Source organism: Aplysia californica, unplaced genomic scaffold, assembly GCF_000002075.1.
Source record: "Aplysia californica isolate F4 #8 unplaced genomic scaffold, AplCal3.0 scaffold00096, whole genome shotgun sequence".
NCBI classification, from domain to species: Eukaryota; Metazoa; Mollusca; class Gastropoda; order Aplysiida; family Aplysiidae; genus Aplysia; species Aplysia californica.
In genome coordinates, this window is record NW_004797366.1 from 964,178 (window position 1) to 978,046 (window position 13,869).

The 13,869-nt window shown below is 38.1% G+C and overlaps 1 protein-coding gene across 1 annotated transcript; it reads right to left on the reverse strand.

The window, feature by feature from the left end:
- Nucleotides 1-10,653: 10,653 nt before the first annotated feature.
- On the reverse strand, nucleotides 10,654-13,869 carry LOC101850322 (zinc finger BED domain-containing protein 1). Its single transcript, XM_035968913.1, has one exon. The coding sequence runs from the start codon at nucleotides 13,544-13,546 to the stop codon at nucleotides 11,360-11,362; it is 2,187 nt and encodes a 728-aa protein (XP_035824806.1). The 5' UTR covers nucleotides 13,547-13,869; the 3' UTR covers nucleotides 10,654-11,359.

Here is a 13,869-nt window from a genome sequence, read left to right on the forward strand (position 1 = left end):
TTACAGACTGGGTAAACAGTGACCACTCATCTCACTTACGATTTGTGTATGAGTGCTGGGCGGGGCTTATAGGTTATGAGGAATCACATGCTTACCTCACCAGCAGCTGAAAATTGGTAGCTATTGGTCAACAGTGGGAGGGGCCTACGCAACATGATCGGTTGGAGGGACTACCTAACAACAACGACAGATGATTGAATTATGACGGCTCGCCCACAACGCCCGGGGCCAATGCACAATTTATCACAAAACGCAATGAAGTCACTAAGGTGGCCGTCTAAGACAGGTGTTATTGCTTAATGTGATAGGGGTTGTGTGTTAAAATATGGTGGCCGCGGCCGCGTTGGACAGGTGCCCGTTTTACACAGTTAAATTATAAAGCAAAAACGCAAGGGGGGAAATGGATAGTGGCCGTTTGTACAGGTGGCCGTCTTATAGAGGTGGCCGTCAGGGCAGGTTTGACTGTATATATATATATATATATATATATATATATATATATATATATATATACGTAGGATATGTGTTGGGGTGGAGGGTGTTGTGTTTGGTTACAATATGATACTGCGTATAGTTTTAAACTTTTTATTTTTGTCCCGACGTTCATTTTTATTGATTGATTTCGTTCATCAGACATTTTTAATAGATTAGAATAGAAGGTAGGAGTATATAATTCTTCAGTAATATTGTATTTTTTTCCACGCATTAATCCTGCATCCAAAGTGTTAGAGTTGACTACGGATGAGTTGATATGTCATGGGGGAGGGAAAAAAAGATCAACTCATCCAAAGTTCACCTTAATCGTTGAGAATTGTAGAAGAAGAGGTGCTGGGACCCGAGAAAAAGATCAACTTAACCAAAGATCAACTCAAGTGAGTCCAACACAAGCGGAGTCGGCTCTAGCTTACTTTTATTTATGATGAAAGCAATAGTAGCAGTAGACCTTTAATATATATATATATATATATATGTATATATAATTTCATTTAATGTGTTATTTTTAATTTGTGAGGAGTTTTATCTTTGTACAAGAAAAGAGCTTAGTGTTGTATGGTGAGACCAGAGGAAGCAGCCACTTCAAAAAGTGTTAATTGATGAAACTTGTTGTACTATGTTTGGGCAGATAAGCACACCGCTTTATTAAACGGAAAGACGCTGCTGTCTGCGGCCGGTTGTAGGGTTTGTTACCTTTACAAGCTGCTTGCTATTACTATAATATATATGTGTGTCACGACACGGTGGAATCAGGCTCTCATCAATTTTTTGGCATGTAGAGTTATTGGTATCATCTTAAAGCTTGTTCATTTGTCTTGCTTTGGATGAAAAAAATATCCTTTTATCTTGAATACCAGTTGAGATATAGGAGGTGGGGGTCACTTGGTTTCAGAGGTAAAATTAGTGAGAAAATGACCACCAAAGATGGGTTATTTCCTTAGTTTGAGAGTCCGTGGAAACTGAAAAATTACATTTTTGAGTGCCTTTAATCAAAGTTTTTCAGTAAAATCTACACACAAATTTGTTATTTAATGGGCATGAAAGGTGCCGCCCCCCCCCCCCCCCCCCCAAATTCAATAAAAATTCACAAACCTCCGGAAAAATGCCATTTTCTTCACTTTAATTATTTTGACGAGCGCCTGATTTCCCCACACTGCCTCACATACGTTTACTTTTCTTTTTTTGACCTTGCAAGCTACTGCATTGTTTTAGAATTCTCTTCCACCTTGGATGTTGTTGATAAAGTTCATCATCAAGTCATGATGGATGAACTGTTGCTATTATTATCCTGATGCGTTGTTATGTTATTTGCATGAAACATTCCTATATAAAATCTATATATATATATGCTTTACATGATTACTGTGCTGAAAACTTACATGTAATGAACACTTTATCCCAAAATTGACTATTTTTGTCAAAGTTCTGTGATTTCAAACTGGAACAAAATGTTCTTACTTTAGATAAGAAACTAAAAGTCAAAGTGAGCAAATTAGAAACAAAGGACATTAATTGTAATTACTAATACTGTAGTATACCGGTACGGTACTGTAAACAGTACCTCTGTTAAACTTCAAAGTAGACCTACTTGTATTTTTAGTGGCGTTTACATTCTATCTAACCATTTCTTATTTTTCTGCTCCAACTCCAACAAGCTTTTTAAAAAAGATTCTATAGGTAATAGGTAGACTGCTGTTGTATTTTACTTATCCCGCTGCTTGTCAATATTTTACGGCTGGCACCCACTTTTGCCACTGATAAGAGGCTAAAATTGTTGTACTGATACCTTCCACCTACATGTGACTACATGTATTTCCAAGTGCGGCATAAAATAACACCTGTCACTGTCAGTACCCCGGTGATCCAAAACGTCCGTCAAAATAAAATTACCAAAAAAAATTACCAAATCACCCACTGGTGGGCAAGGTTGGCAATAATAATGGCAAGCACTGTGTTATTTATTATACAGGTAGTATTAACAGTAGAAAGAGAAGACCTACAAAAAGTTTATCCTTTTTAGAACGACAAAATTAAGTCATAGTTAATTACAAGTAAGTTGGTTTTATTAAAGCTACATTTTTAAAGGAACAGATGAAGATAACAGTAACACCAAGTTAACCAAACAGCAGTTGTAACAACAACAAAAAGAAGTAGGCCTACGACGGAATCCGCTGAAACTTAAACCAAATACGGTTAATTCTAAAACACAGATAAACAAAAACCGAAAGAAAATGGAATCCGTAACTTTTTTTCTTTACTATTTGAGCAATCTCTCACTGAAGATTTAAGTTGAAGTAGATTCTACTGTGGCCAACTCTACAAAAGCAGATGGCGCCATAAAGCCAGTCAAGTACTTGCTTTATTTAAAATGATAATGACACTGACAATATAATAGTTTCCTAACTAACTCTGCCCGGGATAGCAGAAAAACCATAAAACTTGCCATGGTTTTTTCTTTTACATTTGTTATGATTTTCTTTTTGTTTTGAAATGAGACTCATGATTGTTCACAAATCTCTATCAAATGATATTAATAAACTGAATTCCTGCAATAGTCACCCTTCATATTGTTGTAGTTCAATCATGTGATATGTAGGCCTACTAACTGTGAGAGATACATTTGCTGCCTCTTTTTGTACAATTCAAAATTTAAATAGAACAGGAATTTTGAAATTGGACTTGTTTTTTTTGTCTGTCTGTTGGTTGTTGTTGTTTGTTGTTTTTTTGGAGGGGGGGGTTAAACCGACAAAATGAAATAACAGTTTTCAGATGTATAATTTTAAATTAACAATGCCTACTTTTTATAACTTTAATTGTAAAAATCCTACAGGGAGAAGTAGCTGGGAACTTGATCAAATGGACTCTTTGAAGGTATGTGTTTGTAAAATTAATTATCCCCTGATCTCACCGCAAGCAAAGTCCAGCATATAATATAAAATTTTCTGATAGAAAGAAGCAGTATTCATTGCTTCGAAGAAAATGGACCCTTGCCACAATCAATTTTGAAAATGAAGATAGGAACTATGGGTTGACAAAATTATCATCATAAATAATATTGTTAATGATAATGTTATGCTGTACCAATACTTTTTCAAATTGTTCCACAGTGCCTCAATTTTGTTCATCTACCTTGTGCAATTACTGAATTCTGTTGTAAAAATAATCACCAATGATTATCATTTTTATTACATCTTTCACTAATTATATATATTCAGGATAGAGTAGTCAGATTCAAAGTACGTGAAGATTTATTATGATAAAGAGCAGTTGGAGAGTTGCAGTGTTCATCTTGCATCCTGGATTTGTTCATATATATAATTGCTCTTTTTACATGGTGCTGGTGAGCACTGGTGTTATGCCTTTTCCTCTATCCTAATCCTTGACAAACAAGTGGGTAATTTGTACACAGTCAAACCAGCACTAACACTGTGACATCCTTTTGTTTTCCCTCTATAATATTCTTAAAGTTAACCCATCTATAGAGCAGTTCCCATCCAATGGGTCGCGGGTCAATCATTTTCGTGACCAGACAGCCTCAAAACCTGCTACCCGTAGTTGTAGGGATCACCTGCTACAGAAGCTTTCCACCACCTCATTCTCAGTAGACAAGACAGACTGAGTGTGTACATTCAGTCAGTCATCAATGCAAAGAAGCAGTTGGGCTTATCAACTGCTGTTGTTGGTGGTTTCATATATGTGCATGATGTATTGTAGACTCTGTCCAGAGCAGCAGGGACTTGCCCAGTTTGTCATTGTCACAATTTCGAGTATTGATGACAGTCATAATTACAGCACTTTAACACTGTTGTTGTAACTTTAAGCTTTTTATTCTCCACCTTCAAATGGCGATGTAGAGATAATCCCTCTAGAATGTTAATTGTTCAATATTTCTTCCTTTTTGTATGCAAGTCAAAGCAAATTTAAATTACTCTGTAACATTTCAACAATGAATGTTTTTTCGTTAAAAACAATTGAAAAATAAAATTTAATTCCCACAATGAATCAATCATTAATTTACTCTTTTACTTTTTGAAAGTGTCACTGTCAGTGATAACTTCCATCATGCAGGGCAGTCGAGGCCTGTGTCAAACTGGGCCTAAGAGTATGACAAACTGGGCTTGTGACAAACTGGCATGCTTCCCAGAGCAGCTACCGTACTTAAGTCTATAGCGGTCACTTTTCTCTATGATGTTGAGTGATCGTTATTTATTATGGACAAGTTCAAAGTAAGTGTATTTTGAAGTCTGGCTTTTTTTCGAATACAAATAACCAAAAATATGCAATATGTTGAACATGATGTGTTGAATAAGAAATAGGCCTTAATCACTTACTTAATCCAGAGCTTTATGAAATAAACATCAATATTTCAGAAATTGACATCTTTGTTGTCGAGTTTTGTTGCGCCAAAAACTGATGTTCACATTATTCACAAGGTTTTTTTAATAAATACCACACTAATTATTTTGTTTTCTTTGACATTTAGTATTTAGTGCTGGGAGAAAGCAAGAAAAGCAGAATTAAATAAATTAACACAGAGAAATCCAGAAAAATAACAGAGGGAAATAAAGTTTTGATGTACCAGTAGGTGTTTTTACACCCCCATCGGCACAATACATCAGCTAGTTGTGTAGTGTAGTGTAGTGTAGTGGGTTCCACCCGGCCTGTCAGGGACTCAGAGACTAAGAAGGATGGAATACAATATATATCCCAGCAGATATACCTACCAAGATACGGCACACAATATAAAATCTTTTTTAGTTTTAGTAAGAGTATTGCGGAACTTGAAGCGAAATTATTAGGTCATAAAGTGCCAAAGATAGGTTTGTTTTTTTTTAGTAGAAGTTTTACGGCGCTTGCAACTGCATAAGGTCATATGAGCGCCAAGGGGTGTCTACAGACAATGCCAAAGATTAGATTTTGTTTGATTTTAAAAGTAAAGAGAAGCACATCGACACAATAATGGTCATTTAGTGTTGGGGAAAAAATAAGACAGACAGAAACAACAGAAGGGAAAGTAAAGAAGTAGGACCTGCCAGTGGCGCCCTCCAATCACCCACCCAAAGATTAGAGGTGTAACAAGAAAGTAACAAACATAAAAAAGAGGTGAGATAAGGACAACAGACATTTTATAGATAGGAAAGAAGGAGCAAACCACATCAGAGCACCCGCCAACCATCCACGTGGGATATTCAAGAAATACACATGACAAGAACGCATACTGTAGAGATAATCGGAGACAGTAATACAGTCACAATTACAATTTAATGGAGATATATGATTATAAGATGCACACACATTTAACATAGTATGATACTGTACTAGTAACTACTACATATTAAAAAACCAACAGCCCCACCCCCGACAAAAAACAAACAAACAAAACAAAACAAAAAAACCCACCCAGCATATGCGCAAAAAAACCAGGTATTGAGACAAAGATGGTAGGCCTACATTATGTTATGATACCTTACAACAGGTATTTACAGTCTTTCTTTCAGTACAACTGAGTGAGGGGGCTTCAGAGGTAAGACCTCCAAGTTCATCTACAATATATATATATATGGTCGCTTTTAAGGACAAGCGGGCTAACCCAGATTTCTGAGGTTTCCAGAAATCTTGACCTACACCAAAAGCAGGCATTGCCCTACCTGTAGGAGAAGTTTCGTTTCATTGGTGTGTGTACCGTATATGTTTAGTAACAGTACAGAGAAAACTCTCCTTGTCTTATAAAGAAACCGAACAAGGGGCAAAAACTTTACCTTCGATTTTCTCAAAACAGCATTTTTCGGAATAGCCCCCTTGTGCTTATATTAAAAGCGACTGTATATATATAACTGAACAAACCTGGGAAAAGAAGGTGGACAGATAAAATATCTCATGCAAGCAAAGTTTATTACATCAATTAAAAATGCCCTGTGCAGTCCTGGATAATAACAGAGGTAACTGTGGCCCAAGACAAAGACAAAAATGCCATATTACCCATTGTGAGAACTTGTAATTTCTATTATTTATAAATATATATATATATATGTGTCGCGACATGGTCCACCATCAGACGCTCGTCAATTTTTGGGCGTGAGGAGTTATTGGTATCATCATAAAGCTTGTTCGTTTGTCTTGCTTTCATTGAAAAAAAATTACACATCTATCTTGAATAGAAGTCAAGATGTTTGCAATTGAAGGATATGGTGTTGCTTGGTCTCAGAGGTAAAATTAGCGAGAAAATGGCTGACAAAGTTTTCTAATTTACGTCTTTTGTGCCTTTGGTCTACGTTTTTCAGTAAAATCCTCACTTGAATGTGTTTTTTTTTAATGAATATATTAAAGATGTTGAGCCCCCCAAAAAAAACTGGAAAAAAATTGCTCAAGGTCCATTATTAAAACTGCAGATTTCTTTGATTTCATTATTTTGATGAGCGCCTGATTTCACCACGATGCCTCACATATAACAGTCCAATACACAACAAAGCAATCTGTCTGATAGTACACACGCAAGTATTTTTACAAAGATCGATTCCATAAAAGTCACTTTCTTCAGCTCTTACTCAAGGGACCTTTTTTGTTTGAGTAAAAAGAAGTAGAAGCACATTGGTTGACACAATAATGCTCATTTAGTGCTTGGGAAAACTAAAAGTAAGACAGACAGACAGAAACAACAGAGGGAAAGTAAAGAGGTAGGACCTGCCAGTGGCATCATCCAACTACCTGCCCTCAAAGGAGATAGATGTCACTTTGACCACTCAAAAAGTCAAGTAATAACAACCCAATCACTACACTGGAAGATAGACCATGCGTAAAAAAAATGACATCAAAGTAAAAGAATACCAACAAGAAGCAAACCAGCACAAGTTCTTCCATTCTTGTCCCAGTCTTACACTACATCTTAATCTTAGTCAAACGATTGATATAATAGAAGCATCAACTGTACAACAAGCTCAAGAAAGGAAACAGCGACCAGTACGCTACGTTACTGGAGACAAAGGGGAGCTAAGGAGAGACAAACAAATTCTGAAATTGACACGTTCGCAATCAGCTTAGTCCTTATTCATAGTAGGCCTACTCTGTAACTTTATTCTTATATGTTCACACTGTGATTTATGTGCATATCGTCATCTTTTACTTTACTACTTAAATTTTCCGATCCAGCAGCCATCTGGGTTCTAGCCCTTCGGCCATCATATCGTTATCAATTGTGCTGAATGAATGTCTATTTATGCATTAGTGTTAATCTAAACAATGTAATGCATGTTAATGCAACAGGAGTGGGAGCTATAGAAAGAATCGGTATTACATCATTATCATCATTATCAGTAACAGCATCTTCACCTGTCTCCAGCAATCTGTACATAATTTACAGCAGTTTTATCAAATCATTATTTTGCCGTGTCAAATTCTCATCATGCGTCACATTGCAAAAAATACACAAGAATATGTTATAATTCATTATATATATATGTTATTTCGACGGAACATTCACTGGCTCTTTTCACTGTGGCATAAAATTTATAATGAGCTGATAAACTTCCCTCATTTCAAATAACTGTATATATAACTCAAACTCACAGCAACAATAATTTGTACATGAGGTGTGTGAGAAACATAACTCAAGTAGCCTACAAAGTCAATAACAAGAACATGGTTTTATGAAAAGTATTTTTCACCGTAACTACCAAAATTACAGAGGACAAAATTAATGGTTTTATTTGAGGAAAATCATTCTACATAGAGTAGAGGCTTTGTATGCTGTAGAATCAATAACAATTACCACCTCTCTCCTCATTATATCATATAATTTATATATGAGACATGCAACATTAAGTTCATTACATTTTTATACATTATTCACATAAATGTACATTTTACGTATCGTCAAGGATACATCCACACCCCTCGGACATCTCGCTTCTCTCAACACAATAGGCCTACTTAGGTCCTAAACCATTATATATATAATACAGTGGAGCCAACTTAAAATAAACCAAAATCTGCAGGACAGGTTTAGGCGTGTTTTTTGGCTTAGAAGAGATTGCTCACACAGCAAAGAAAACCATGGGGGATTCTATTTTCTTTCGGTTTATCTGTCTTCATATAAATGTGTCTGGTTTAACAAAGTCGTCAAAGTACCGAACACTCATTGAAAAAACCTACAAGTAGCCTACCGCACCAGTTTAGAACGCTGAAGCATGGGTAGAGTTTTTTTTTAATACAAAAAAAACTTGGCAGCCCAAGAAACATGCTTTACTTCAAAAATTCATGAGAGGTTCATCAACCATTCAGCTATCATATAGAGTGACTTCCTTTGGTATTTAACTTCAGTGCAGTGCGTCCATTCATTGTTTCTAGTTAATTATGTTTAGTGTGCCTGGTTGCATCGGCAACTAAAGTTGCCAGCGGTAGTGAGCCTATACTACGGCCTGGCAACTAAAGTCGTCGATGGTAATGTAGCCTGTGTTAAGGGGACTCCACTGTATGAGCAAAATGTTGCACCAATAAACAAACATTTTCTAAAAATCCAACTCTTACAATCTTCTTATAAAAAAATATTGGGAGCCCTGCTATCTGGTCCCCATATGTAAATTCTGTCGTAGACATCCTCCCCTGTTAGGCACTAACAAAGGACACAGAGACAATTCACAAATTTAGCAACCTGTTTCCTTAGTTTTAGTTTTAGTACGGTCTTACGGCACTTGCAACTGCTTAAGGTCATACGAGTACGAGCACCAAGGGGTGGATGTCAACAGAATCTAAGTCCAAACGGGGAATCAGGGTTAACTCTACTCACCTCTCTAGCCTCAACAGCACAAAGTCTGCTTTGACTATCAAGGTACCTCGAAAATAGCAGTTCACAAGAGAGTGACAAACATACAAAAGAAGTAGAGGAAAATGACGATGGTAAGGATGAGGAAAGAAAAAGCAGCAGTTCTCCCTATGATGCTGTTCAGGCATAGTATAAGCATGACATTGACAAATCATCCCATTTACAATTCTACTGTGCATAAGAACATGATGTTAATATCCCCCCTTTGGGAATGGCCTTTAAAAGACACTTCAGTCAGTAGCACTGCCCTTACCTGTAGTGTTTCCATTTTCCCACAACAGCCTCAGGGCCAAAAAGTCCCCATAGCCTTTAGCCTTAAATAGTTTAACCCTTCCGTACGCCGTGTGTTACAATCGTATCCACGATACGACGTGGGGAACTCTGTGCCACCACTTTCCAAAGAGGAAGTTTACTCGTTAATCCGATACGTCCGCTTTGCATAGAGTGCTCAATCTGTGAAAATGATTTTTTGGGACATACTGAAAGTTTCAAAGAGATCTTCGTACTAGAAGTATTCTAAAATGTGAAGAATACAACCCGGGGGGTACAAAATGACCCCAGGGCGTACAGATAGGATCAAAGTTAAAGAGAAACACATCAACATGACAACGTAAAAATATTCACTGGGTGCCGGGAAAGAGCAAGATTGACAGACAGAGACAACATAGAGGAAGGAGAACGACCTTCTTCTTCTAGCGACACCCTCCAACTTCCACTGTCTGTCTGAATTATCATTATGATTCATACAAGCATTAATACTGGAAATCACTTGTCATTATTCATTATGATAAAAACTACCGTACATGATGCATGAAAACAAAATGAATGTCATAGATGAATTTTTTTTTAAAACAATCAAGAAGGAAGAGAGAGGACAACAGATGCTTGATACAAAAGGGGCCAACCAATCACAACAAAATTATATTATACAGGGAAATTGTACTGTTCAGAATCCAGAAATAGCAGGGAGGGAGATAAATTCAATGAGAAAACTTTCAGTCACATAGAGATTCTGAAATGATGGAAGGTGGCCCGAGGTAATCAGTTTACATGATACTCTGATGAGCCTTGATCACGTAGAAAAAAAATTGCATTTAATTTTTCTCCCACAGAAACTAGAAAATCAACAAAATTATAAAACAGGATAATAGAAGTAGAAGGAAAATTTTCAACGAAAACACTTGAATCTCTTTTTCATACTTTACATAGGGAATGTTCGTGCTCACAATTCATCCCTAGCTGAGAGAGAGAGAGACAGAGAGAGAGACACAGGAAAAGAAAACGAGAGAGAGAGAGAGAAAGAGAGAAAGAGAGGAGAGAGAGACAGAGAGAGAGAGAGAGAGAGAGAGAGGAGAGAAAGAGAGAAAAAGAGAAGAGAGAGAGAGAGTGTGAGTGAGAGTGAGGGGGGGCAAGTGGAAAAGGGGAAGATTCTCATTCAGATGATAGGGACGGGACGACAGGGAGGAAAGTTGAACATTGCCTCCATAGAGTCATAGCATAGAGCAGCAAAGTTCCTCCAGTAGGCACTCCGTACAGGAGATAAATCTAGACCTGTGAGAGGGCCCGGCCCACTGGTGTTACGAGAGGGCGTTGTCGTGCGCCTGGTCAATGTAGACTTTACTTTTCCGATCCAGCGGCCATTTGGGTTCTAGCCCTTCGGTCTGTCGATATGGCAAAGAATTTACAGGTTTTAACCAGCTGTGGTCAATGTAAACAAAAACAATGAAAAGGGTTCAATCAGAGAAGAGAAACTGATGGGCTATAGAGACTGAGACTGAGAGGACTGACACAGATCCATGATCCTTCGACGCCACCTTCCACTGATGCCCTCCTCCAAGCATGCAAATGTCAGCTTGAAAGTTTCAAGATTTACTTTGGCAGGGGAAAGTTCTCCTGGAGAATTTACTTGGTATGAAATGTGTCAAACAGCAGTCACAAAATAATCCCCTGCTGGAATTGTTGCCCAAAAAGCTTGCGAAGTAAACTAAAATAGTCATGTCCTCAGTTGGCCTGATATAAAAATATAATGTATATAATTCAAACTTATTAGGCATAGTTTTTATTTAAGAATATCATCTTGTCAATATGATTTTCATTTAAACAGCTTCTCTTTGCCAAAAAGATCTCACTGGCTTTGGAGAAAATGAGGTCAGCAGGCACCGATGTGGCAGGGATGGCCAGGAAATGTTGGGCTAATTTGGTGAGGTTCGGGAACACAGTTTCATTCGACTTCCACCATTCAAATGGGTGAACTTCATGTCTTCTTGGTTGCCTGCTTTCAAAATAACGTCTCAGCTCTATGGTTGGGCCGGTCGTAGCAGGAGAAGTAGATTTCAACAAGTCATTAACTTTAGAATCGAATCTGTTCCACAGGGACTTGACTGGCTGATGCGAGCGCTCCTCTTGCACGACTGAAACACTACCATCATCTGTTGTTGATTCAAACATTTCACTCAGCATTGACGTAAGACGACTCTCAATGTTTTTCGCTTTCTCAGGGTCACCAAAAGGCAAATATTTAAAACGGGGGTCCAAAACTGCTGAAGCACCCACAGTGAAGTTGTTCTCGAGAGATAAGGACAAACGGCCTAGACCTCTTGACAAGACTGTCGTTAACATGAAATCCTGATACGGCAGTTCTAACAAACATTCCTGCAACTGTTTCACAATCGGAATCATTGTAGAAAGTGTAGCACTCTTTTCTACGCAAAGTTCTTTTGCGGCCAACTCAAAGGGTTCCAACGTCTCCACCATTTTTTTCATGGCAGAAACTTCACTCTCGGTTATGCAGTCATCAGTCTTCGATAACAAACAAAGAGCTGCAGAAATTACCTCGTGCTGCTCGATATAACAACGAAACATGTGCAAGGTTGACATCCATCTGGCTTCCTCATCTTTCACCAACATTTTCAGAGGAACATCCGTACCTTGTATCTCTTTCAATATGCCGACTCCATCAGTAGAGTACTGAAAATAAGACACAAGACCTCTCACCCTGTTTGCAACGGCTGTCAGATCATCTGCATTTTTCAAAGCCTCTTTTACTGCTCTGTCCAAAGTGTGCACAAAACAAGGCACATGTTGTATTTCAAGGACGCGGACAGCATCTGCCATAAGCGACGACCCATCAGTCACAACAGCATTAACTTTCTCATGAATTTCCCATTGAATAAAAATGTTCTTCAGTTCCACAGCAATTCCTTCCGCAGTCATGTCATTATTAATTTGAGTGGTGCTGAGTACAAAAGACTTTTTTTCCCACGAAGAAGAGAAAAAATGAGCAGTGACTGTCATGTATTGCTGAGAGCTCCATGATATCCAGCTCTCCGTGGTAACAGCAACTCTCTCTGCATGTTGTAGCGAAAGCCTTACCTCCTGTTGTACAGCTTCATACGTCTGAGGTAAAAAGTGCTCTGACAACTGGTCTTTGCTAGGCATTTCATAGGATCTGTCGAAAGTTTTTATCAGTTCACGGAAATTCTTATTTTCTACGAATGAACAGGGTTGTAAATCAGATGCTATCACTTTCATGACAAGAGCATCAATATGCTCTTTCTTTTTATGGAAGGCAGCCCTGTTCATGTTATTCCTCAATGGTGTACTGACACTGCTACTACTAGCAACTACAGGATTCAAAGAGGCAGGCTCACTTTTTGGCACAACAGTTTCAAAGTTAACATTTCCAATATCTTCCAAGGCATCTCCAGTGCTCACAGTAACAATGTAATTGGATGATATTTCGTTTCTATTTGCACTCCCATTTCTAGACCTCTCCAAATTACGTCTTTGCGCATCTTCATAAGCTTCAGGATGTTTCTTTTTAAGGTGCTTCCAAAGGTTTGTGGTTGACGTATCAGATCCATTGCTGAATCTAAAAGTGGTGCCACATAAATGGCACACACAAGCTTGATTAGATGATGTTGGTTTCACAAAGTAATCCCAAACAAATGAAGAATTTGTCCTCGGCTTTTTGCCCATCGAGCCATCCAGTTCCGACTCTGAAATCCTCTTTACGTTTTGAACACGATGGGTTTCTGGGATTGAAGGCGGTTCAACATTATAGTGATGAACTTTGATATGATGGAGAAGATTGGAAGTGGAGCCACCCCTTTTATGTTCTTTACCGCAGAGAACGCATGATACAAGGTGTTGTTTGGATGGGTCGCTGTGAATTTGAAAATAGTTCCACACCACACTCGAGTTGGTGCGCATTTTAATTACCCTGTCAGTCATATTGGCGACAGAATTTTAAATTCAATCAAATCAAACTCGTAACTTTTGAAGTGACTTTTTGTGGGCTGAAGTGCAGTCGCTGAATAGGTCACTGAGTCGTGAATTCTGATGATTTGCAACAACAAACAACACTGCTTGCCGCGTACATCTCAATGTTTTGTACCGCTTTGATGCTCTTCCGGCTCGCTGGGCTCAACGCTCTCCTCAAGACTCTGGCAAAACCAAGCCATCCTGGCAAGTGGGGCACGTTCCTTTGATTTTGCCAGGCCTTGCCCGCTTTCCACAAATTTCAAGTCAAAATCCCTCAGGAATCGTAACAAATT

Coding starts and splice junctions, on each gene's coding strand:
- LOC101850322 (XM_035968913.1), bottom strand. CDS start 13,546: ATGACTGACAGGGTAATTAAAATGCGCACCAACTCGAGTGTGGTGTGG.